Source organism: Centroberyx affinis, unplaced genomic scaffold (genome assembly GCF_046629955.1).
Source record: "Centroberyx affinis isolate AG114_WGS23_722 - 3 ecotype Tasmania unplaced genomic scaffold, CSIRO-AGI_Caff_v1 ptg002232l_1, whole genome shotgun sequence".
Taxonomy (NCBI): Eukaryota; Metazoa; Chordata; class Actinopteri; order Beryciformes; family Berycidae; genus Centroberyx; species Centroberyx affinis.
In genome coordinates this window covers 163,360-189,267 of record NW_027280530.1, presented here as the reverse complement: position 1 = coordinate 189,267, position 25,908 = coordinate 163,360, and the positions used below count along the sequence as shown (strand labels likewise).

The 25,908-nt window shown below is 41.9% G+C and overlaps 2 protein-coding genes across 5 annotated transcripts in view; one reads left to right on the top strand and one right to left on the bottom strand.

Moving 5' to 3' along the window:
• The first annotated feature begins 3,629 nt into the window (after positions 1 to 3,629).
• Positions 3,630 to 17,751, top strand: LOC139655304 (E3 ubiquitin-protein ligase KCMF1-like). Its single transcript, XM_071532672.1, has 7 exons — positions 3,630 to 3,752; positions 5,785 to 5,952; positions 9,215 to 9,354; positions 10,024 to 10,125; positions 12,067 to 12,247; positions 14,947 to 15,265; positions 15,467 to 17,751. The coding sequence occupies exons 1-7, from the start codon at positions 3,737 to 3,739 to the stop codon at positions 15,792 to 15,794; spliced, it is 1,254 nt and encodes a 417-aa protein (XP_071388773.1). The 5' UTR covers positions 3,630 to 3,736; the 3' UTR covers positions 15,795 to 17,751.
• Positions 17,752 to 19,681: 1,930 nt separating this feature from the next.
• Positions 19,682 to 25,908, bottom strand: part of slc20a2 (solute carrier family 20 member 2) — a 43,496-nt gene continuing 37,269 nt past the window's right edge. For all 4 annotated transcript variants that reach the window (XM_071532666.1, XM_071532669.1, XM_071532667.1 and 1 more), the window contains exon 11: positions 19,682 to 24,528. In XM_071532666.1, the coding sequence (XP_071388767.1) occupies positions 24,364 to 24,528 (165 nt within the window). In that variant the 3' untranslated portion in view covers positions 19,682 to 24,363. The remainder of the gene's footprint in view (positions 24,529 to 25,908) is intronic.

Genomic DNA, 25,908 nt, shown 5'->3' with positions numbered 1-25,908 from the left:
AACTCAGTGACATCATAGACCCATGGAGAGGCAGGTTCACTAGTATATTTCCCTGAAAACAAATTGATTTACAGAACTGACTTTGGGCTTTCAAATTCGTTTTTTTTTTTTTTTTTTTTTTACGATTGAACCATTTCATAATCTTGGGTTTACATACAATTTCTTTTGATGAAAAAATACTTTCATAGTTCTCAGTCCATAGAACATGAAGTCCTTTCTTTGCTCGTCCTGGCTCTGTCCCATAATGCCAATGTATATCCCGAATTTTCAAACTCTGATGATGATACTTCTGTCTTTAAGCACAGGGTCCATTGTAATTCACATAAGACTTGAGAATATACACTCACTGAGCACTTTATTAGGAACACCTGTACACCTGCTTATTCATGCAATTATCCATGATCATGCAGATACAGGTCAGCAGCTTCAGTTCATGTTCACATCAAGCATCAGAATGGGGAAAAAATGTGATCTCAGTGACTTTGACCGTAGCATGTTTGTTGGTGCCAGACGGGCTGGTTTGAATATTTCTGAAACTGCTGATCTCCTGGGATTTTCACACACAACAGTCTCTAGAGTTTACACAGAATGGTGCGAAAACCAAAAAACATCCAGCGAGCGGCAGTTCTGCGGACGGAAATGCCTTGTTGATGAGAGAGGTCAGAGGAGAATGGCCAGACTGGCTGGAGCTGACAGAAAGGCTTCAGTAACTCAGATAACCTCTTTACAACTGTGGTGAGCAGAAAAGCATCTCAGAATGCAACAACATGTCAAACCTGAGGCGGATGGCACTTTGGTAGCCGGTTGACATTGAGCTGAAAGCTGATACCTACCCAGTATTAGTATGGTGTTCCTAATAAAGTGCTCGGTGAGTGTAGTTGCACACTTACAACTCTGATACACACTGAGTCCTTATTACCGCTGATATGTAGACGTAACTGTAAGTGGTTGGTTTTTACTATAAAATTTGAGGCTCTTTAGAAGGAGTCGCTGTGGCTTTAGGTGCCAGAAACTGCTTGCACATGAACTTCCTCGGTTGTTGGTACAGCTAGAGGAGTGGGCTGGTGGGAGGTGTTGCAGGGAAAGATGTGGAGGCCACGTCTGAACAACTGATTCAGCGGACTCATCATTCTCGACCCCCCTAGTTAGGTGATTTTTTTCAATTTATTCAGTGCAAGCGATTCAGTAGGTATGGGCAGCCTTGCATTGACTTGCATGTCTTTGGACTGTGGGCAGAAACTGGAGCGCTGGGAGGAAACCCACGAGGTCATGGGGTTCGAACTCCACACAGAAAGAGCCAGAGCCAGGAATCAAACCCGGGTCTTCTTCTTGCTGTGAGCCATCGTGCCATGATGTCCCATCTAAATCAGCAAATGAATTGCTAATTCCATTCATTCACTGAGCAATTTATTCAGACATGATTCACGTTGAAGTCACATGACAGGTTGAGATACTTCTTCAAAAATGAACAAGTTTGAGAGAGAGATTTGGACCAGTTCCTGGAGAGACATATGCTTTCTTTCTAACACTGCTGTTGACTGAAATGTATATTTGATCACATTTGTGAGTTGAATCAAATCACTCACTTGGAAGACTCATTCAGAAAGAATTCCCAATTCCCAAAGTTAACAAAAGTAAAGCTTGTCTTGCACAGCACCCCAATCATGGCACAATATTCATTGTTACATTACAAGAGATTGACCTTTACATGTGGACCATTCTGAAGTGAAGATCTGATATAGTTGCTACCTCTCCTTTCTGTACTTTATCTTCATTTCAGTGCGACAACAAAACCATAATGCTTAAAAAAAGAATGTAAATGAAGGATTTTTCAGAATTTACACAAATAAAAATCTGAAAGAGCAAGCCATGTCTCTATAACCTAAGGCCTAACATCTGAAGTTGGCAATTGTAGTTACTTCAAAATTAAAGTCCTTTTTCATGTGGTGGTTCTGTTATTTTGTCCACCCCCATACCTCAGTCAGCAGGGTAGCCTGAATGCCAGTTTGATTCTGCAGTATGCTGACTTGTCCCGATTTCGCCCTACAAAGTCTAACTGGCAAGGCCCAACAATGAGGCACTGTTAAATACTGAGACAATCAAGTAGGCCTATCCAGGCTACTCAGTGAGGACAGCAGATTTGAGAGCACAAGGAGTGAGGAGGCCATTTGTATTGACAATATCTCTAGTTCCAACTTTATGGATCATACCTGAGGTTGCTCTCAAAAGTGCATTCAAACCATTTAGTTACATAAGCCTTGTGAAGTAACTGTTGCATGAACCTGTAAATTAGAGAGAAATGGTTGTTTATCACTAGCACTGCTAACAAATTCCAACATGTGGCTGTATCCTATTTCTCAAAGCCATAGGCGCAAAACCTTTTGGATGCCCTGAAACACTTCCTAATTAGTGCTAAATGCAAAAGGATTTGGTGACTAATGAGTTATACTGAAGTGTCTATTGCTTGTGGCTGTTAATGGAATAGGCAATATAGGCAAAGACCTAGGGGCCAACTGGCCAGGAGTTGTATGTGTTTTTTTGTTTCACCTTGGTTTGCAGCCATTTCATTGGTTCAGCAGCCACTGTTTACACTTTTTAACAAGTACTAATAACATAACTCTCCAGAAAGCTAAGTGCAGCCAAGACTAGGCTGCGTGTGATGGGAAATAGCTCTAAGGTTTGCAGTAAAATTCTACATTCATATTATGCTATTCTTTTGAACATAATATTTCTCAGCCAAATACCAGGACTTGGTTTTGCATTAATTTTGAATAATTCAATGTAAATCGGAGCTTTTAGAGATGCCGTTAGATCTTAGGGTAGGCTATTGCTAGGTTAACAGGTAACAGGCATTTCTTTTTTTATAGTATGTAGGCCTAGCTAGATTTATCCAATTATTAACGTACTCAGGATATAATGACATATATTGCTATTACGTTATACAACATTTGTCTAACATGGAGCTCTTTGTCTTATAAACTCTTGTGTAACTAGAAGGGCACTCGGGGAGCGCAGACCTCCGCCAAGGTTCGTGCTATTATTGCTTGCTCGGGAGTCGGATCCGGATCCGCTCCAAAATGTACTGGGTTCCTCCTTGGCCCATGCTACACCCTTCCACGAAGTTCCATGAAAATCGGGCCAGTAGTTTTTCCGTAATCCTGCTAACAGACAAACAAACAAACGGCACCGAAAACATAACCTCCTTGGCGGAGGTAATAAAATAATCACCACTGGCCAAGGCCATAGTAGCCTATTTTAGGGCCGGGGTTCCCAAACGTCTTAATGTCACAGACCCCCGATTGATAAAGATTTGAATCCCGTGAAACCGTAGTGGAGAGAGGGGAACCTGAACAGGACAGTCATTCACATACACTCTAACGTCTAATGACTGAAATCATAGTGCAATTAAACTAATTCTCGTTTTGCTGGGGACTCTCTGGGTCCCACTCAAGGTGCCCTGGTGTCACTACTTTAGAGAACAAACCAGTAAATGCATCTTTCACAGGAAACAATCTCAAACATGAGACAACTACGCCGTCAAGTGGCCGGCGGTAGCAGCGCATCCGACGGTGACACAGCAGGAGGCGGAGGGGGCAGTGTGCCAGACCGGATCCTTCATGAGGGAAGAGGCCAGGGACAGCCAGCCAGCCCCGGCTTCTCTTCTCTTCAGCCAACAATATTATTCCGTATTGCAAGCCAGGGAGCCCGAACAGGGGGCTGTGTTAGTGTTCGTAGGATGTCCCGTCATGAAGGTAAGAATACATTTACACAATGGAGCGTAATCAAGGCTGGGGTTGTACGCAGAAATGTTTGTGAGAGTACCGCTAGCTAACGTTAGCTAGTCAAGCATTTCGTGTTTTGCAGCTCATCCCAGCTAACGTCGGCTAGTGTTAGCAGATCAGTAAAATGTTGGACGTGTATTGCAGTGCATTGGTGGGGACACATTATGGCGGCCACAAAATGTGTATCCAGTTCAACGGCCCTTGCAATTGTAATCTATGTTTTAAAGAATGTATACATACAGTGTTAGTTGAATCAAAACAACGGTGACAAATAAGCGGAAGGAGCTAACGTTAGCTAACTATGCTACTACGGTAGCTAGCTTGCAGGCTAACTGTTAATAGGTTATATAGGTTAACGTTAGCGAGCTGGTTAGCTAGGGGGAGTGCCGAGAATGGGAAACATTGAGGAGCGAATAGGAGATGGCGTTGCTCGGTGAAAGCTTGCCATATCGTTAACGGTTAGCTAATTGCAGCCCCCTTCCTGGTAAAAGTTGGCCTGCTCAATCCAGTCTCATAAGCTAACGGTTGGCTAACTAACATTAACCTCGTCCTTGTGGCTAACCTTGTTGTAAATGAAGTTCGTTGTTCGTCTCAAATTAACGTTAGATTGCTAACATCACCGGTCCTTGACTCGGCTACCGCTAGAAAGTTGCGTTAGTTAAAGTCAACGTTAGCTGAGTAGCTTATCAGCTAACTTAAGCTAGCCAATTTACTCGTTAAATGGCTAGCTAGCAAGCAAAGGTTTTAGTGTACGGTTAGGCCCACGCGGCCTTTATTTTCCACGTCTGTGTTGTTGTAAACAGTCTAATGTAACATTAAGTTAAGTTACTTATCTATGAGATGTAAGGTGACTTGGCTGATGTTACTGACACTAACGTTACTGCAGCAGCTACTTGTCAGTCGCCAGCACAGCAGGATCAGGTTGTCACTTTCAGCTCTAACTGCTTGCTAGCTATGAATGGAGATATGAGGGAGTTTAGACTGCCTTGTGTCATACAATACACCGCGGCTGCACGTCTGTCGTAGTCAATCAAGAATTGCCTGGACTTCAACGTAGTGGGCTCCATTTACCTTTAATATCACGTTAAACGCTCTTAACATATTTTGGGAGTGGTAGGTGTTGCTGTGAGAACGAGCTGGATATTGTATTGAAGATTCCTGTTATGAATGAGGCGGTGATGTGTGCATAATTTTATTAAGAGGTGAATAGGTCGGGCACTAGACACACCAGTATGTTGGTTAGTGCTGTAGAAACGAGAGTGCTGTATAAGAGGAGGATTGCTTTGTGCTGCTGAGGAGTGAGCTTCATGCATAGTGCTCTGGGATACTCCAGTTGATTGGCTGCTGACGGGTATTATTGGCAGATACTCACTACTCACATGAGCATGTTGATCAGCCAACTCAAAACAGGGAATGCAAGGAATTTGCATCATTTGCTAGCCACCTAGCAGGATGTCAAAGTAGACACCATCTCTTGCTAGTGAAAAATGTAACTTTCACTGCCATTTATCTCTGTAATATCTTATCTGTGTACTTTCATATCTATTTATAGGAAGCAATTAGTCACGTTGTTGTTCACACTGTACTGCATCATTCCCTGAAAAGACATTTTCTGAAATTAAATACATGCATAACATTTTCTGTCATGGGAAAAAAAAACTTGTGTAGCCTATATTGCAAATTTGGATTTGGCCAAATTTCTCAATTAAAAAGTTGATAAGAATTGGTTCCGAAAATCTGATCATCCCATGTAATGCTATATGGGAATGCAGAGGACAGAGTATGTTGTTGCCAATTATATGTTTACTTGATCTACATGTTCTGAGTAATATTCACTTTAACATATGAGTTACTGAGGAAGCATCATCAAACACTACATTTTAAGATTAGTTCTACAGTACCTGTCAAAATATTCTGTGCTGAACAACCCTAATGAGGTTGACCTAAGCATTAAACATTAGACCTCTTTTCTCATCAGTATTGTTTTTTCTCTTTACCCTAGGTGTGAGCTGTGATGCATGTTTGAAAGGCAACTTCAGAGGTCGCCGATACAAATGTTTAATCTGCTACGACTATGATCTGTGCGCGTCATGCTACGAGAGCGGAGCCACCACAACCAGACACACCACAGAGCATCCCATGCAGTGTATATTAACCCGAGTCGACTTTGGTAAGTGGCAGTAGCCGTTTGAGTTGGCAGGCCTTGCTTTGTCAACAAACATGTAGTGATGACTTGCATTTTGCTGATGGACTCAACCCAAAATTTCTGTGTAGACATTAAATGTTGTGAATAGATGATATGCGTAATTGTGAGGGATGAGAGGTGACCTTTTAAACTGTAAACAGGGTTCCCATCCAGGTCTTGAGAAGTATGTAAAATTAATTTGATCATTCCCAGGTCTTTAAGTATGGCAAAAGCACAAAAAATTCTGGAAATTTATGGGAAAAAATATTGACTGCACATGAGGTGCTGAACCCATGTCACTTAACACATTGTGATATTTGTTGTTGTGTAGAATCTATGCTAAGGAGGGTGGTGGCCTAGTCGATAGTTGTTGTGGGCGTTATGGACAAAATATTATATCATGATATTTTCAGGTATTGTCTCAATTCATGATAGGCATCATAATGTTTTTTTATTATGCTTTTTTGTTAAGGCTTGGCTGAAAATTACAGGAAAGTACAACTTAAATGGTAACAGTACAAAACTTTATTTGCCGCCTTTAAAGAAAACTATATGCCAACAAAAAAAGTTACAAAATTTGAGTTTACTAAACTTAGAGAATAATTTCATAAACCAAGATCATTAGGAATGTTCAACGTAGGGTTTCAAACCCATTTCAGTAAATTCTAGTCGCAAAATGTTAACAAGCACTTTACAGATTCCAGTCACAAACAGTAAGACTCAAATCGGGCTCTGAGGTACAACTAGACCTTACATCTCTTGTACATCTTTAAGTTGGTCTGCCTTTTCTCACTTCATTCAGAGTACAGTCGTATAATAATAAAATAATAATATATATGTACAATATAAGTTTCAGAAAATTATTTGTGGCTGAGCAACTCCTAACGAGGATAAACCACAAATGGCAATCTTTTGAAACCTTTTTCAGTTGTTTTGATAGGAACCATCCTTTGCACAAATAAAATGCTACAGTGCACGTTACCTTTTGCCAGCATTTGCTTTTGTTTTCAGATGGAGGGCTTCACCCAAAAGACTTGGCTAGTAGTGTCTGATCTGGCCCGAACAGCCTCATGAGAGTCCAAGTGTTATGAGCTAAATGATTGCACTGTGGGTCCAAAAGTCCAATATTTACCTCATTATCTCCCAGATCTTCTGCACATGTTCTGCATCCCGTCAACTATCACAACAGTAGTAAGCAGATGCTGCTATCATATGCTATCGGAAATACTGTAATTATGAGTAGAGCGTGCTTTAATGACCCAATAAAGTGGTAAATACAAATGAGAAAGTCAAATTGAGCAATTCATTTGCATTTACTACCATCTTGAGTCTGAATACAACCAATATTGACCTTGGAGGAAATCTTGACCACATGGCGTGTGATAAACAGTGGCTTGTCAAAAATGGGTTCTGATATGATGCCTTCTTTCTTGAGTATATACAAAACAGATACGTATGAAAAATAGACTCTCAAAAGCTCAATGTTTAAATGAGCGTAAAACCTTTCGGTCCACTCTAGGGCTGCAACTAACGATTATTTTCATTGTCGATTAATCTGTCGATTATTTTCTCGATTAATCGATTAGTTGTTTGGTCTATAAAATGTCAGAAAATGGTGAAAAATGTCGATCAGTGTTTCCCAAAGCCCAAGATGACGTCCTCAAATGTCTTGTTTTGTCCACAACCCAAAGATATTCAGTTTACTGTCATAGAGGAGTAAAGAAACCAGAAAATATTCACATTTAAGAAGCTGGAATCAGAGAATTTTGACTTCTTTTTCTTAAGAAATTACTCAAACCGATTAATCGATTATCAAAATAGTTGGCGATTAATTTAATAGTTGACAACTAATCGATTAATCGATTAATCGTTGCAGCTCTAGTCCACTCCATGTCCAAGTCTACCATTTGCCCGTTCACCCTGGTAAAGGTGAGGCAGTGGCTGCAACAGAACTGCAGCCATTTCCTACTGACTGTATCTTCCTGTTGTTGTGATATGCAAAATATTATAATATAATATAATATTACATTATTATAGAAGTATTCCTTTTTTTCTTTATTTTCACAAAAACTGCCTTCCCATGAACGAAAATGCACAAAACGTTGTACAGTAGTCTGGTCCAAAACGATTCATACTGTATATGAGGCCAGTCTTCCAGATGGTGATGCTATAGCAACTGTTTAAAATTTAAAACTGGAAAAAGCCATACATGCTACAGGTGTGCAGGTTTTTGAGGATGTAGTCCCATATGAGAGGAATCTTTTGTTCACTGCTACTTGGTGGAAATTATGAAGTTAACCTCTGTGTTTTTTGTGTTGGAACTCCTCCCACACCGTGAATAAAAATGACACCCAAGCCAGGTTCCAAATAATCTGCAGACCCGTACCATTACAAAAATTGAGCCTACAGTGACTATAATTGTTTTACTTTGAATTCTACTGTACAGACATTTGAACTTGAACGGTCTTCAAGGGCTTCTCTATCAATTCGCCTCATCATCTATTTGAGTGAGCTGAGAATTATGTTCCAGGCTGCCATTTAACAAAATAAGTTCAATCTACTTTGCTTTTTTTTCACTGCCTCCTTTATTCAAGCAGTTCCCACAGTAACGGTGGTAAAAGATTTTTTTTGGACATTAAGACCAGGCACCCTCAAAATGCCCCAGCTTTGTAAAACCCTGCACTCATGAAGTCATACTGTGAATAAAATGTGGAATCACTTCTTAGCTGGCTCAATAAATTGGTGACCTGCCTATGGTGAGAGAGGTTGAGAGATCGAGTCCTGGGTAGTGCAACCATAATGTGACACTAATACAGTTATGTATGCTGGGTGGTTCAACTTCCTCTAAAGGTTAAAAGGTATTACTTACGCCTAACAATTTCATTTTCTCCTCCTTTTTTCCATTTTTTCCCTCATAGCTAAACTGCTAAGCTTTTCCCAGCCGCCACATTGCTGCTAGCAGCTACGATTTTCTCTTGTTTTGGGTAACTGGCCCAATAATATTGTTAGGAGTGTTATGAACTGGTGCTGTGAAAGAGCATGCATGTCAGCCTTTCACACAGTAGGAAAGTTGTTTTACAAGCTGTTAAAAAATAGAACAAACTGTTGCAGAAGACACGGCAGAAGGTGCTAGCCGCTAAATAGATTTTGGCACCTGTAGTTAGCAAATATAATCCAGCACCTAAATGGACTAGCAGTTAAAACCACTGTGAAACTCAGTGCCATGTCCATATTGGTTCCCCACCAGACCTGTACTACGGTGGAGAGGCCTTCTCAGTGGAGCAGCCCCAGGCCTTCACATGTCCCTACTGTGGCAGGATGGGCTACACGGAGATCTCCCTGCAGGAGCATGTGGCTGCCGAGCACACAGAGACCTCCACAGAAGTGGTGAGTTGGAGCTGGAGCCTCACACCCAACCATCCATGAAACCCATGTTTGGAGGATGTTTTGAATTTACTCGGGTTTCAACAACTGGAAAAATGTCCATGTGTATTGTTCCCCTCCTCAGCATAGCCTGTGTACCCCCATGTGCCTCAGAAATTCTTGAACATTTGTGAATTGAGTAAATTGAATCAATGTCTGAGAATGCACTTGACATTGGAGAATGCTAGAGGTTTGAATTTATAGTGAAGTATGTTTATTACAACTTACTTATTGTCCTGCTATTCACAATGCCCCAGGCAATGTCAGCTGCTAACTTTTAAAAAACTGAAGTGATGTCAGATAAACGTTGCAGCTCTAACAATAAATAGTCACTATATTTTTCTTATGACGGTAACAAAACACACTGATTTTGAGTAACTGAGTTTGACAGAAAAAGACATGAGAAGTGGTTAAATTAGTTATGCGTGTAAGTGTGCAAACCTTGGATGATTTTGACTTCAACACAATGCTGTAGCATATCTTGCTTTGTGTTTGTTTTGAATATAGCATTTGTAGATATTTACCAGTCTTGGTGTTTGTTCCAGAGAACCCAACCCAACACCAACTGTTTAATGTTCAGTGAAATGAAGTGTGCAGATATTGTCATGCTTGCTTTCTCTCCCTGTCTTCCAGATCTGTCCCATATGTGCAGCACTGCCAGGTGGCGACCCTAATCATGTGACAGATGACTTTGCTGCTCATCTCACACTTGAACACAGAGCACCCAGAGACTTGATATCCTTTTCAAGTGTTAGGCTGCAACCTAATATTTGTATGTTGACAGCTAGTCAACATTGAGGGCGGCAACAACAGTTTAGTTTAATTTGGGTTTGAATCAGTCATTTAAACAAAAGTAGAGATCCCAAGGTTTCTTTGTGGAAACTAGTGTATGCAGAATTGTTATGCTTATGCTTTTTTGTGGTCCAGATTGCTTTGTCATATTGAAGATGGGACTAGACTCAGGGAGCTGTCCGTTTCATGAAATTTACACATTTTTGGTGAAATTTGTTGGCATTTTGCTAATAACATTAAAGCTGCTGTAGGTAGCTGCTGTAGGAGTTTTTATAATAGACATTTTGTTTGAATTCAGCAAAAGTAATCCCTGTGTTCGGTGAACATAAATGAGAATGATTACGTCCAAATTTCAGCAATATTGATAGTGCCATTTCTCTATTTGTTTAGTAAATAAACAAATAAAAAGTAAATATTGTGGTCATCTGAACAGTTGAGGCTCTGGAGCAGGAGGGCTTTGCTCTGAGTTGTCAGTCAGTTGCATGCTGATTGCCTCTGGCTTGGTGGGCAGTGAAGTGAGGGGGGAGAGGGAGCTAAGTGCGTTCATCCTTCTATTTTCCTTCAGACTTGCCTACCGTGGCTTTAAATGGTGTAAAACCTTGATATGTCGGTGAATTATACAACTTCATTGCAAAGTGACTATAGCCTGGTTTTGTCCACATCCTGCTGCTATAAGATTTGTCCAATAAATGTCTGACATGCAGGACAACACAGGTTTTTTTTTTCTAAACAAGGTCTGTTTGTCAGTTTTTCAACAACACTGTCCCACAGGCTTCCTGCTGACAGCTATTTTTCTTTGCTTTTTGACATTTTGAAGATTTTGAACTCCTGCTTGGGTGTTTTAGTGGGCCTTGTTTACCTGCACACAAGCAAATGTTGTTGAATCACTGACTAGATGTTTTTTTCAAGCACAGTCCCACTCAGCTGTGACTGAGATTCCTTTTAGAGAGATTACAAGTTCACCTCTAATTCAGATCGAATCAAATACACCATTGGGAAGATAGCGACTTAAACTGAGGGGAATTTTCTGAAAACAACTGAGCAATCGTCCGATCTGTCATTGAATTATTACGTAAACCAGTGGACAAAGTGGGGGACCTGCTGTGTTGAATAAAACAATGAAAGGCCTCAAGTGTATTGGGCAATTACACCATATCCTAATAATGCGTATACATCCCTTTTAAGATTCAAATAACTGATCAGATAAGAATAAATGGACAGCTCCTTGGGTCTTGTCCCATCTTTACCATGACAAAGCAATCTGGACCGCACAAATTGCCCTGGGATTCATTTAGAAGTGACCTTACACCACTTCTTTCACTCAGACAGTCCACATAAGAACAAGGTGTTGCCATTTCAGGAAAGTGGAAAATAAATATTTGTGAAAATTTTTAAAATTGTATTATAATGCTAAGGTGCAGTCCAACAGTGAACAAAGTTCATAAGGTGGTGGGCATCACGTTTCATTACCTAAGTGCTCAAATGCCAGCATCTGCTTGTGCCAGTCAAAAACCATCAGATGTATTCTCTGTGAATTGCACTCTGGGATAGGCAGGGAGGACTGAATGACAGCAATCTTAAGATCCAAGTTATTTATAGAGCGCTTTTAACAAACAGGATTATCACAAAGTGTTTTACAGAAAACTTAGGATGCAAGAACTGAAAAATAAGGAAAATTAAAATTAAAAGAACAAGTACGTCACAAACTCCCCAAAATGGGCCCAGAGCTTTTGTTAGTGGGCATGCTCGGTGCGCTCCCTCATGCATGTGTCTGAGTGGACATGAGGGCACCAGGCAGTGCAGCAGTGTAGTGTGCGTGCGGAGGAGGAGAAGTGACTGTGTGATTACATGTCGCATTGTGTATTCCTTAACGGCGAGCTTTACGATGAGTCAAGTGGGGTGCGGCATGTGAGGAGGATGTTCCACCCTGGGCGTGGTCTGGGTGGTCCTCGTGCCCGCAGGTCTAACATGCACTTCACCAGCAGCACCACAGGGGGGCTCTCCACCAGTCAGAGCTCCTCACAGAGCTCCAACTACAGCAGAGAGGCCATGGATCCCATAGCAGGTCAGTCACACAACATGCACATGGAGACGAGGGAGGCCATGGTTACATGTTGAAATCATGCACGCTATACGCAATATAGGCTCGCTCTGAGGCGCACAGCTGTAAAACAAGAAGCCATGGAGCGTAATCCAGGTCAGTCGGAAAACAAATACTTTTATTCTATTTAACTACACAGGACTGTCACACAGCTGCAACTGTAGGAGGTCTGACACAAAATACCAGTTCACATTGAAGTATATCACACATGTATAAAGTGCATATGGATTTAAGAGTTGTCTTATTAGAAGTTGTTCCATACATATACAAACAAAACAACTGCAGTAGCTTAGATACTCTACATCCCTAGTGCATGTTTCAGAATGCACTTGCAGGTAGTCTAGTAAAGTAATGTGTGGGCAGAGATGTTGCCGTGGCAATTCCTTGTTTATCCTGTTCCCAATTTTAATCCGGTTCAGCGCTTGGCACTCGCCATGTCAGCTCCAGCTGTGCCATAATGAGTGGCCATGTTCCAGTCTGCCTTGCAAACAAGGCACCAGCCAGTGCACCCTTGACTCTCTAATGGCCTGCCATACCTGCTGGGTGGTTGACTTGACTGATATATTGTTAGACTAACAATCTGACTGCTGTCACACCATGTCTTCTGATTCCCAGCAGGATCGTAAATAGTGCTTGGTAGCCCCTACTTAGCTTGCACTAACTTCACACCTAATTTAGAACTAGATAACCCTCTTTATTACAGGTTATATTACTATTATTATTAAGGTTTATTACATGGCTCTGTTGAATACTGAGTTCTGGTTGGCCAGTGAACGCATTCTGAACTTGGCCATTTCTGAATAACAGACCGCTGTTTTACATAACCGACCCAAACTGGATATTGTTTTTCTAATCAAATTAACTGGTGACAGTTTGTGCCAAAAATACGTTACTCCTTGGTTACTGCAGAGAACCAGAGAATCGGTGTAACCTATCAAGGTTAGAAACATGGAACATTTTTCCAATATTACTTTTAATGTATTCAGAGAGCACAAAACGTTTGGCTGATGGTTAGAGGCCGAATGGCAATCTTACCAGATTTGTTTGTGTTGCTCCGGTTACAGTGCTGCTACAGTCAGTGTAGCATGGATGCTAGCTACAGGCATTTCTATGGTTGTAGTCCTGCTTAACTATTTTTGTGGCAGTTGCTTGTAAATTACTTTAGCTCGTTATAAAATCACTTGTTAAATTAGTATTTTTTGTGAAATGATTAATATGTTTGGTAATTAGCTGTGTAATGGGATGTACAGGGAACCAGTCATTATTGCAAAATTAGCCCCTTCAGGGTCATTAAGACTTGATTCACCCTGTCAGGGCTTATTTTGTGATAATGACCTGCTCCCCTTAATTGTCCAATTAGCTGCACTAGTCAAGTAACATTTTCTCATGTTATTTGACTATTGCAGCTCCTCATGTTAATTTTACCCCTTGCACACACGTGGCCCAGGAATATTACAGTATGCTGATCTGGTATTAGGTAAACTGTAAACAAACTTGTGTCCCATGTCACTGCCATTCACACCCGACCAGGTACAGAACAGCATACACAAGTCGCTTGTTAATTGGTCACTTCTCTAAGGGCTCTTACCTTACAATGGTGTAAAAAGCAGACATGTTTACCAAATCCCCCACTTTGCCTATTATGTGCCTGTGAATTGCTTCTTCCTTCAAATGGAGAGAAGTTCTTAATTTTTTCTTTCTTTCCAGCTCTCTATATCGTCTTTGGTAGAATTTTGCTAGGTGTCGTTAGCTGTTCTGCTGTTGCTGCTGCCATGTCTCAACTTTGTGAACACAACCCTTATATCACTCTGCAGTCAAGAAGTCCGGAACGGATATTGTTGGTTTCTAACTGGCGACACTTTGTGTGCCTTTTATGTCACACTTACACTTCCTGCCAGGGAAAACAAGACGAAGAGTAGTGGCCCCATGACACTGGTTGAGCACTGAACCTTCCAGCAGCCAAGTAACAGCCAAGTAAAACCTTGTAACACTGACGGTCAACCCACATATTTCCCAGGTTAGACTCTCAGGTGTCACCAGGGACACGGATATTGCTAGCAAGCAAATTTAAAATTTTGAATGCCAAATGTATGAACATATAAATCAGCACTCCTTATATTTAATCTTTGGCCAGGTATGAGCAAGATAGTGTTCTTCAAGGTGTATGTAAACAGTTAATAAATGACATATTGGCCCAGCACCTTTTCAGGTATTATCCCTTACATGTAAGTACATTCACAAGCCAACAGCAGCTATTACTGGGACTGATAATTAGGTGTATAGCTAGGAGCTTGCTCTAGAAATGACCCCTGCCTCTCACTGCCACAAAGCAAGCGTACTTGCTGACCACCCAAGAGACTACTGCCTGGCTGTTTGTAGATATACGGCCTTGCTGTGAAACCACCATACTTCCTGTTAGACTTACTAGCTGGCTGACTGGTTGGTATTCTGCCTCATTCGGGCCAACTGGCTGAGAAACCACTTGGTATAAAAACTAGTAGTCAATCAGTCATCCAGTCAAAGCCAGTATAGCAGAGTTGATGGTGGAGGTGGTGCAGGCTGGCAACACAGGAGTGAACTGTACATCCACCTCCTTGCTCCTCGGTGTCCTCTCCACCGCCAATCCTGACAGCAAGCCCCTCTCCTGTGCCCTCTCCCTCCAGAGCTCCTGTCCCAGCTGTCGGGGGTGCGGCGTTCGGCGGGCGGCCAGCTGAGCTCGGGCCCCTCGGCCTCTCAGCTCCAGCAGCTCCAGATGCAACTCCAGTTGGAGCGCCAGCAGGCCCAAGCAGCGCGCCAGCAGCTGGAGACGGCCCGCAATGCCACACGGGGTGGGGGCCGCGCCAATGCAATCCTCAATACCAACTCGGCTGCCGCCAACCCAAACCCCAGCGCCAACCACAATACCAACCCCAGCCCCAACCCAGGTCCCCCCGAGCCCAATGCACAGCATACTGCACACAGCTCCCAGTTTCTACTCAGCAGGTTGGCCTGTAGTTCTACTATTGTTTTTGTCTGATTTCCCTCATTTTTGTAACTGTTGTAATTGTCTAAATGTGGGCCCTTCCTCCCTTCTCATTCTCTCCTGTCACCTAATTTGTCCCTCTCTCTTTCATTTTAAATCTTTACACACTCTTGTCTCCCCCTCCCTTTCTCATCACTGCTCAATCCGTCTTCCCTTCGCAGGCTGAGCGAACCGCGACTGTCTGAGTCAGAGCGGCAGGCGTGCGAGGCCCAGTGGGCCGACCGGAGCCTGTTTGTGACGGAGCTGTTGCTGTCCACACTGCTGCCCGACGAGGACGCCTCTGCTTCTTCCTCCGAGGATGAGGATGACTGTCACGGGCCGTTGCGGAATTTCGCTGACTTCGAGGCCATGGGCTGTGTGGAGGTCATGACCTTGGACGTGGCACTGGAGAACCTCAACCTCAAGGAGACGACCCCCGCTACCAAGACGATGAACACGACAACTAAAACAACAGCAACGAAGAAAGAGCCCCCCGCCCCGCCCCTTTGATGACATGGCCGCTTCCCCCCCAAACCACCATTGTAACTGGCTGACCACAGTGTCTGTCCAACTGCCAATGGATGAAAAAAAAGACTGCGGTTCTTTTTGGCTTTGTTTTTTTTTTCTCAGTGATTGTCATTTCAGCTCTGTCGCTCCCCACTCATCCCCATGTTTATTACGTTGTGTACATTGAATAAAAGTAGCGAGACGAGAGAATGTGAAAGTGAGCAAGCGAGGTGGGTGCGTGAGAGAAAGGAAAAATAACTATATAAATATATTATAGAAAATCTATATGAAAGTTGATAATCAATTCCACATAACCCATGTTTCCTCTAGCAGATGAGCAAGCATAGTTAGCCATTAAGAGACAAACACGTCCTCACACACTCACCCAGGGAGAGGAGGCAGACAGAAACCTCTCTGACAAAAACGCTGCTGTGTATTTATAGTTATTAATTAAAGAAGTGCTTGGATGGTTTACCACAACTTAAGCATGAGCTTAAATCACCATGTGCCCATTTTTAACTGCACAGTCACTAGACGGGGAGGTCGTTCTCTGTTGTTCAGACACCCGAGTAACTGTAAATTTAGGGTGTCAATTGCCACATCAGTGACATTTCTGCGCCACACACACAGACAGACTGTTGGCCGAGTTTGGTTCCGTTCATATCCAGTCTCAACCCCCTCCCCCTTGTGTGACATCACATGTATTGGGTCATGCGACCTTGCTTTATATCAACTGTGGGCACTTTGGTTTTGAATTGCATATCCAGAGAAGTGTCCATCTGTGTACACTACAAATGCTCTACATAAAGGCGATATACAACTCTGAGGCAGAAGATCCGTCATGGTAACAATCTCTTCAGTGTGACCGTTTTCAGGCCTTTTGTAATATGGAAGAAACACAACCCTGGTCTTGATACGGTTGTTTTTCTTTGTTTTTTTTTCTCTTTCGTAAGACCAGATGCTACTCTCTCCAGCTTCCCGTGATCTGAAATTAATCCTCTCTCAATTGCTCATGAATGCAAAGATTATTCAACCTGTGACTTGAAGGAGAGAATCCTGTATGCTCTTTCCATTCATTTCTCTCAGTAAAAAGATCTTTGTATGCCTCCACTGCTACCTTAAGAAATGCAATGTATGTTTTTGGCTCGATAAACAAGCCAAATTACAGGGTAAACCTTTCAATTTGGAGGACAATAAAAATGTTTTGGATGGAAATGAACTAACCCAATCCTGCTCTCTGGTTTGTGTTTTTTTTTGTTTTGTTTTTAGTTGCTACTTTACTGGCTAGCATGTACAGCGTATGGTAAAAATAAAGGAAACACCTATATGAAATCTTACAGGTCAAGTTCAATCTCATAATTAGTCTTTCATCTGATGCATTTCTTCCTTCACAGCAGCAGCCAAGATAAACAAGCTCTGTAAATCAAAGCACAAGTGGATTGAAAATTATTATGATGATAGAGACGAGCGGCCCAACTGTGTATTAATGTAGGACCAGATAATTATGCAATGCTGTCAGAGACTTCCGATGTCATAGACTGGATTTGTACAGGCACAGAAGTCACAGGACTGTCAATAGTCCTATATCACGAAAGCATACTAAACATAAAATTTGACTTTAAGTAGGCCTAACTAGATTTCTGCAGTAATTAACATACACAAATGCATATATGTATGACATGTAGCAGTGATAAGTTATTTACAAACAGGAGCAATTGTGGTTTATTATATAATGATGTCATTTTATCACTTCAGATGCATTCATGGCATCTTTGCATGATCTCACCGAGGGCACCAACAGCGCCAGGACTTCCACTGCTTCTGATAAAGTGTGTGTTTCCCTCCATTAGGCCCACTGTGTCCCGCACTTTTAACCATTTGAAGCTTTTCTTTACTTGTAGTGCCAATAAATGCCTCCAAACTATGTCCTTTTTTTCCTGGACTCAAGTCAGCCTCAGTGATGACCTTCACAGTCAGTGGAGCTGTGGGTGTCGAGGTTCGCCGCTGTGAGCCTTTTCTTTTCTTGGAAGATGGAGCGAGTTGAATGTGAAATTAAACGCCAAACGAGCAAATATGAGACATTTCATCACAAATTGATGGCATGAGGATATTAAGCCCATTCACGTGTGTCCAGGTCCAGCTGTTTCTCCTCACAGCAAACCTAGTGTGTAGTGTATGATGCAATTACTTTTTCTATGTGATAAACCAGAAGTGACAAACTTATAGACTAGCTGCATTTTCCTCTGTATGTGTAAATATTAAACCTAGTTTTGCCTTAAATGACAGGCCAAGGTCAAAATACATGGCATTCAACTAAATCTCAGGGCGGGCTAATTAATACATTTTTGAACCTAATGAGAAAATTGGCTTCTAGCAATATGCATAGTGACAGTTAAATTAATACAGTTAAATACATAAACATATAATACATTTAATAAAACAATATCCAGAGCAGTGGGTGCACAGAGAGCTCTGTTACAGTGAAAGAAGTTAATGGACATTAAAATCTGTTCAGTCTGTTTGATTAATCCTGTGGTTTCCTGACAGGCCCTAGAACCCTAAAATAGATGGGTTGCTAGAATTGCTTTATCCTGCAAGTGCAATGGATGTTCAAAAAACTTCACACAACCAAAGTGGCTTAATAGTTTAAATCAGGGGCAGGCAACTATGTACCATGGAGGGCTGAGACAGTATGCAGGTTTTCATTCCAACCAAGCACTACACCAGCTGATGAGTTCCTCCTCTCTGGTTGAAGGTGTGTTAATCAGTGAAATAACCTGCTGTTTGGTGGGAAAGAAGACCTACATACTCTGCCCTGCATGGCACGATTGCCTATAATTGGTTTAAATTCCCATTGATGTTTATGGTGTGGTTTTGTGAGTCCGTTTTCACCGCCAACAGAACACCTAGACCTGGAGTTAAGGGCCTGATCCTCGACAAGGCTTCTCTCAACATTGCAGTCTTCATGCTTTCTTACACTGAAGGTGAATGTCTCTTGTCACCAAAGATGAGCCCAAGAACCACAAGTAAAGAAATCACAGATCTAAGGTTCCTATACCTAGTGAATGGGTGCCTAGGTGCAGAAAATGTACCTTGCAGCAGTTTTGGAAACCTTGGCAGTGGGGAGGCCATGTTGGTGTTTCCTGCACTTTGTTTACTTCTTGAAGAGCCATCAAGATGGTTGTAATGTTGACAATCTGCTTCAAGCAACAAGAAATACCAGCTATTATCCCACTGAGTGTAAATTGTCTGACTTACTCAGTGTGTGCAAGCATCCAGCCAGCATTCTTCAGTGTTATTGTAGAGACTGCAGAGAACAGGCAGCACAGCCACACTGCTGGGAACTTTCAGTGCAATTTGGGCCAAGTCACTGAATTATTATCTGAGCTTTACAAGCCCGCATTAAAGTAGGTTGAAAGGATTTGGCAGATTCATCCAGAAGAACTTGGTTGCTGTAGGAAACCACATGCTTGGCATTGTAAGAAAATCAGCAGTAAAACAATCAGGAAGTTGAATGCTATGGGAGACGATGTCTACGCATAGTGTGCATACATAAAGACAGCAATAAAACAATAAAATCTAGATAAGATTTACAGAAGACTATGCAGGTCATCAAGCACATATATCACCTTATCTAAAGATTTGAATGAGTTGACCGTATTCTAAAAGTTGAAATTTTATCTTCTAGAGTTAATATTCTAAGTCATAACTAGCAAGTTTAATGCTCTAATTAAATTACTAAGGTAAAATAATTGCTGCATAAAGTAATGTTTTCCAGTTACATGAAAGTGAGGACAGGAAAAATGACCCAAAACACTTTCCTTTCCAGCTTCCCACCCACACCATCCCGCAATTAAGACACACAACTCAATGCCATTTAGATATTCTTTGTAATTTTAATTCCCATAATTTAATTAGTTTAAATGCAGACATTTTTTCACTAAAATTTTAAATAAAACAACATTACAGTACGATATATGCAAATCAGAAGAGCTTTAAGATTTTGTAGAAGCCCAGGCTACTTTTTCCTTTGTTTATTTTTTTTTTAAACTCTGAAGGACTGGACAGTTAAATAGCAAACAGTAAAAAGACAACACAGAGCTGTAAAGCCTGCAGGCCAGCCAAGGAGCACATTCTATTACAAAGCGAACCGGAAAACTAGCTAGAGACAGCACGCCACATCCAGATGAAGGTCAGAATTGATGCCCCTCCACCTTTGTGAGGAGGTGGTAGTGCCAGACAAAAGGGAGAGGGCGCCATTACACCAGGGTAGGTGGACCTACACAACCACAGAGTGACAGCAATGTAGTTGCACCTTCACAAGAAACAGCTTTTATTGCACATTCAGGGAGAAAAAATGGCACATTCTGTTTCCGTACGGATCTATAGAAAGGGGTGAACCGTTACAATGCAGTAGACACACGGCTACTCCCTCAATGGCAATTACACCACTCACTGATATATATATTGATGAGTTGATACTGATTGGTCTAAAATGCTGTCCCTCTCTACCTTGAGCAGTGCATCCCTTTCGGCCTATCAGGACTGAGAATGCATGGAAAAAAATAAATGACCGCGTGAGTTCCAGAGGGGGGCTGCAGAGCGTGGTGGTGCGTTCAGGTTTTACTACGCAAACCTGACATCTGAAGGGTCAAGGCCGACTCCAGTCTGTTCACATCAACCTCACAATCCAACATGGAGGACATGAGGGCCACTTGATTTAACCAGGCATATCGGCAAAGAACAAATTCCATAAGAGAGAGCAGAATCAGACGATAGGAGAATCTGCATCTTCTGCATTTTACTGATGTAAATTGCAACTTTGTCTGGATCCCAGATCTCACTTTTCATAAGGAGACAGTGAAAAAGATTTCTGCACGGTGACAAGGCTACAGCAATTTGTGCTCAAGCAACAGGGGCGGGGTTTACGCAAAGATAATTCACGGTAAATATGATCTACATGCGGTAGATCTTAGATGTTTTGGGAAATCAAGGCCAGAACTTTTGTGTATCATGAGATTTTGTGTACGCAGTAGTTCCTCTGTGCACTTATAACAAGAGTATAACGAGATAGTTATACACCAGCTGTGCAGCCCCCTGTGTAACACACTGCCTGTCGAAGAGGAAAAGGGTATGAGCTGCAAGAGTGGAGCTCACCTGCTGAGACAAGGAAACTAATGTTTCCCCAGTCCAGTTATCATCCAGTCTACCGTTTCAGTTTCTCAACATCAACATTTGCTTCCAGGCCTTTTGTTTTTTGTAGTGCTGCTGGTCACAGGCCTTCAATGAGCAGTCTTGTATCTTCAAAACATCCCACAGATCATTTCCTGGTTTTAGCAAGGTGCTGCCCCACTCTCACAGCTCATGATAAAAGCAGTAGGGAAACAAAATTACAAAGTGTTTTCGTCTAAAATTCAAAAATAAAAATGGTAATTTAAAAATCTGATCTATTGGCAACCGACACATCAATCTACATGTTAAAAGAACACACTGGGCTGAGCGGATCTGTGGCACATGGCACCAGTGGAGAGTGCACTTCAGTGTCACCCCGAAATAAGACGGTTTCCCAGTATTGCGGGGATCACCGTCTTATAGCGAGTCCCCGTTGGCCGGTTTCCGATCGACCCACCGTGTGTCCTCCAAAGTGTCTGGCAGCTCACCCAGGTTAAAACTCAGATATGGTAGAAAAATATATAGTCTTGATGAAATTTCTCTATTTATTCTCTTCATTATTGAATTGCACCCATACATGTAGTGTTAACGTGCTGTAGTAGCAGTGTAAAGTGACTCTGGGATCATGATTAGCACTACTACTACGAAAAAACAACAAAAAACAACAAACGAGGACAATGAATCATCGCGCGCACACTTGCTCTCTCTCTCTCTCTCTCTCTCTAGACACTTCTGGTTATTTTTTTCTTGCACTTGAAAATTCATGGTTAATAGTTTGTCTTTCATTGGCATCATTAGGCAACAGTTTTTTTTTTCCAGATACTCTACGATATGGTTACGATGTAAACACCACAGTACTTAATTATTTACTGTATCTGCACACAGTAAAACACAACATTACAAGGCAAGTGGCCACTTAAGCATAGATTTGTTCATGAGAAAAATAAAATTAAGAAACACACCACAAGAACAAAGAACCTGCAACACCTCGCATTGGGTTTGTTCAAATAAAAACTTTAGATAGCTTTAGATTTTGTTCATCTACAGGTCAGGCGACCCTGTTGAAAAGCTGGTGATGATCAGTACTATCCCCCTGACACCATCTCATTCAGAAATAATGATCCTAAGACGAAGTCTTGTGATATCACCATGACAGAGTGGCTTCTAAACCCCAACACTGGGCCTCCATTTAGACCTCAACGTTACCTTATGACATTAAATGACATCTAGCCATGTCTTTGCTAAACACTAACCTTTAGCACTTAGATTCAAATACAGGCAATCAATAATACCCGCCCATTTTTAACGGCTACACATGTGGCTGGGGTTGAACTGCAACTCAAGTCAATCCCCCTCTCTGTCCACGTCTGTCTGTACAAGTGTGACTGAGTTTGAAGGTGTAAGAAAACAAAGTTTGTTTTATTTTGTTTGATATGATGCAATAATCAGTTGTCTGACGCAATAGGGTCATAAGCTTTGGGGCTCTTTGAGAGAATCGCCTCTGATTTAAGTGTATGAGGGATATGAGGTTCAGGACTACAGAGACTGATAAACCCTGACGCAAAGACAGTTCACCTGACAGGCAAAGAGGGTGGGAGATCTGAAACGTCCTGAATATGGACAATGCAGAGGTCTATCATTGGCTGGGAGCCTTCAATATTAGGAAGTATAAAATGGCTCCTGTAACTGAACTGACTACAAAGGCATACGTAGATAACAGTGAAATATCTATACTTCATAGGGCCTCGTCTGTGTTTGTATGTGTCTCTTTGTTTACCCCATCAGTTCCAGTATTTTGGCTTCTTCTGCACCTACACATCATAAGTCTACATGAAAGTTGGCATGCTGATATGGCGACAGGTATCTCAGCTTACTTTGGCATGGTGTCGCTCTCACCACAACAACCTCCCTTGACCAGGTAGAACTGTCTTGCCGTCCCAAACGCGCCCATGCGCTTTCACAAGGAGGGAACCTTAGAGATCGGAGAACTTTCTGTCAATACTGTCGAATCGGCTGGAAATTACCGGTGCGATAAAATTAGAAGGACTGGCAGATCTCCTGGGGGTCATTAGCGGGTGTCTGTTTTGTCTGTTGTTACAGGGCAGATTGTTTTGCTACCACTTTAAATGCAGTTTTCAGATCAGAGGAGCTGTATTGGCAAAAACTCAATGACCCAATTCAAAAGGGTGAATGCACTTCTGTCAACCTCAGAAAAACAGCAGTCAGTCGATAAGCCTCTGTGTGTGTGTGTGTGTGTGTCTGCTCTACTGTCAGCCTCTGGGGTGACGCATTTGTATGACATCATGAAGAGGTGAAGAGGTTCAGAGGCACCCCTATAACGTTAATGTCAAAAAAAAAAACAAAAAAAAAATTCATGACCCCTCCCACCCCCAAACTCTTGAGGACAGTATTTACAGTACAAATTACAGTATAGTACATCATTAAAAAATAAGATATCCATCTCTAAAACATACAGGAGCTCTTGATAAAATCACCACTTCTTTTGCAAATCAGGTTTTCTATGGTATCATGTAGAAAATAAAAGCAGAATGACAGTCCCGCCACCCTCTCTGAGGCCTCCTTTCCATTGGCCCCAGTTGTACCTTCCTGGCTAGCATGTTAGGGTGAGATGAAGGATGGGTTGGTTGACCACACGCACATCTTTTTTTTTTAAACCTTAAAGCAAGCTGCAATACAACAAATCACACTCAATTAATCCAATATTACAGTATTTACAGTTTTTTTTTCGGCATTTCAGAAGTAAATACTCGACCAACTACGCTACCCGGGTTTGCAGGCAGCAGAAATGCAACAAAAGGATATACGTTTATAGATCTGCAGGCATGTCTCGTATGTGTGCAAAATTAACCTGTTATTGTTTTTTTGTTATCATTATTACTGGTATTCTGTCTGTGTTTGTCAGTCCATGTTTTCTAATAGAGGAACAAGGAAATGACTGCATTCGTTTCTCCAATCCGCCACGTTAAAAGTTATTGGAAAACCCCTATTATTGTCTTATGTACAGCATGTTGATGGTAAGATGAACACATCGGTTACACACTTTCTTATGCAAAAGAAAAAAAAAAAAGAATAAATAAAAATCAGATCGGAAACTCAAATGAGTCAAAAAGATCTCTGGACTACTGAGCCAGGCAGCATGTGAACCAACCCTCCAACCATCCACAGTACAACCAAGTCCGCCTCTAAACCTCTGCCTCTATTTCTTCTTCTCCTGTCCAATGCCTTCACTTCCCCATCACCCTTGTCCTTTCCCTCTCTTCACTCCCTCTGCTAACACATCCTTCTCCTGTATCTGCACCCCGTCATCTCTCTCTCTCTCTCCCCCTCGCTTTCCCTCTCTCTCTCTCTCTCGCCTGTTCTCCCTCCCTGCCTAGCGCCCTCAGACATAGGGCAGGATGCCGTAGACGAACAGAGCCATGACGGCGGCGCTGAACAGGCCGGCCACCGGCACCGTGACGAACCAGGCCAGGAAGATGTTGCGGAAGAGACGCCAGTCCACCGCCTTCTGGGAGCGGATCCATCCCACGGCCACCACCGAGCCCACCTGACCACAGTTGAGGAGGAAGAGAGGAGACAATCAGCAGCGGCACAGAACAAATCTTTCAACTGGCAAAGTCACTGAGACACTCTGAGGAGCTGCAGGCTGTCCAGGCTTTTCTTCCTATAAAGGGCTTCTGTTGGAGGTCGTCAGCTAGTGTTGCTTTGCTAATTGTGCCACTTGGCCGTCTCAGCAGAATTCAACACATGGGTCATTTCTGTTCTGTTTGTGACTGGCAACTGATCATTTCACCACTGATGAATTTTGTGTAATAAATTTTAGTTTAGATAATGTCAACTTGTTAACTAGCAAATCATAGTAAAGAGTCAGCTAACCATCACTGTCCACTGTCTTCTTGTAAACACATCTAATTTGCACACTAGCTAATGTACAGTATCTAGTAGAATCTAGCGTTAGTAGTGGCTAGTGTCTGCATAATTACATTAACATCGGTTACTTTGCTAAATTAGCCAGCTGGCTAGTTAGCTACTTATCAAAGCCAAAAAACTGCTGTTTGTTCAGGTTAACTGAGCTGACTCCTCTCAAGCTACAACTCGTAATGCTTTGGAGTAGAATCTAGGACTAATGAGACTAGGGCTAAAGACAAGACACAATCCTGTGTCACATTAACCTACAGTTTGAAAGTCTACCTCATCTGACTATTCATTTTTATTTATAATGTAACTGAATGGATCTACACCCACATCAGCCTAGTTGTTTAGCCATTATTTGCACACAGACAATTTTCTAATGGGCCTTGACACCAGCTTGGGCAATTTGTGGCCAAAGTGTGAAGCCTCTATTCATACTAACACAAAGATAATACAATTGACCAATAAGCTACACAGGTAAGTGAGAGTCAACAAGTTAAAGGTAATTACAGTTCATTGGTTGGTCAAACCAAGAGTTTTGGGACACAATTGGACAGAAAAGCCTGTACATACCCTCCTGCTCTTCAAGACCAGCTCAGACCAAAACCATATTGTGTTCTGTTAGTTAGAGCAAGCTGATTGAAGTCAAATCTAGATGTGGAAGTCTGAAATCAGCAGTTCTGATGTTAAAAAAAAGTATAAGGTATATAAGTCCATTTAAGGATATAAATCTCAAAAAGAGGAAATATTGCATGAGTTTCTTAAGTTTCCTCAATTAATCTGATTACTTCTGCGCATGTCAGACTTCCAACAATACATTTTCACTCACCTTTAAAAAAAATCAGAACAGAATGAAGATCATATTTTAAAAAGACACAAAAACATCTCATTTCAAATACATTTCTGACATTTACGTATGTTCGAGTGGTAGCTCCATGGTCACATGACCAACATGCACAGTGACTGGTTCCAGCATGCTGTTCATGACACTGCAGGTGGGCGGGGCTTAAAGTGC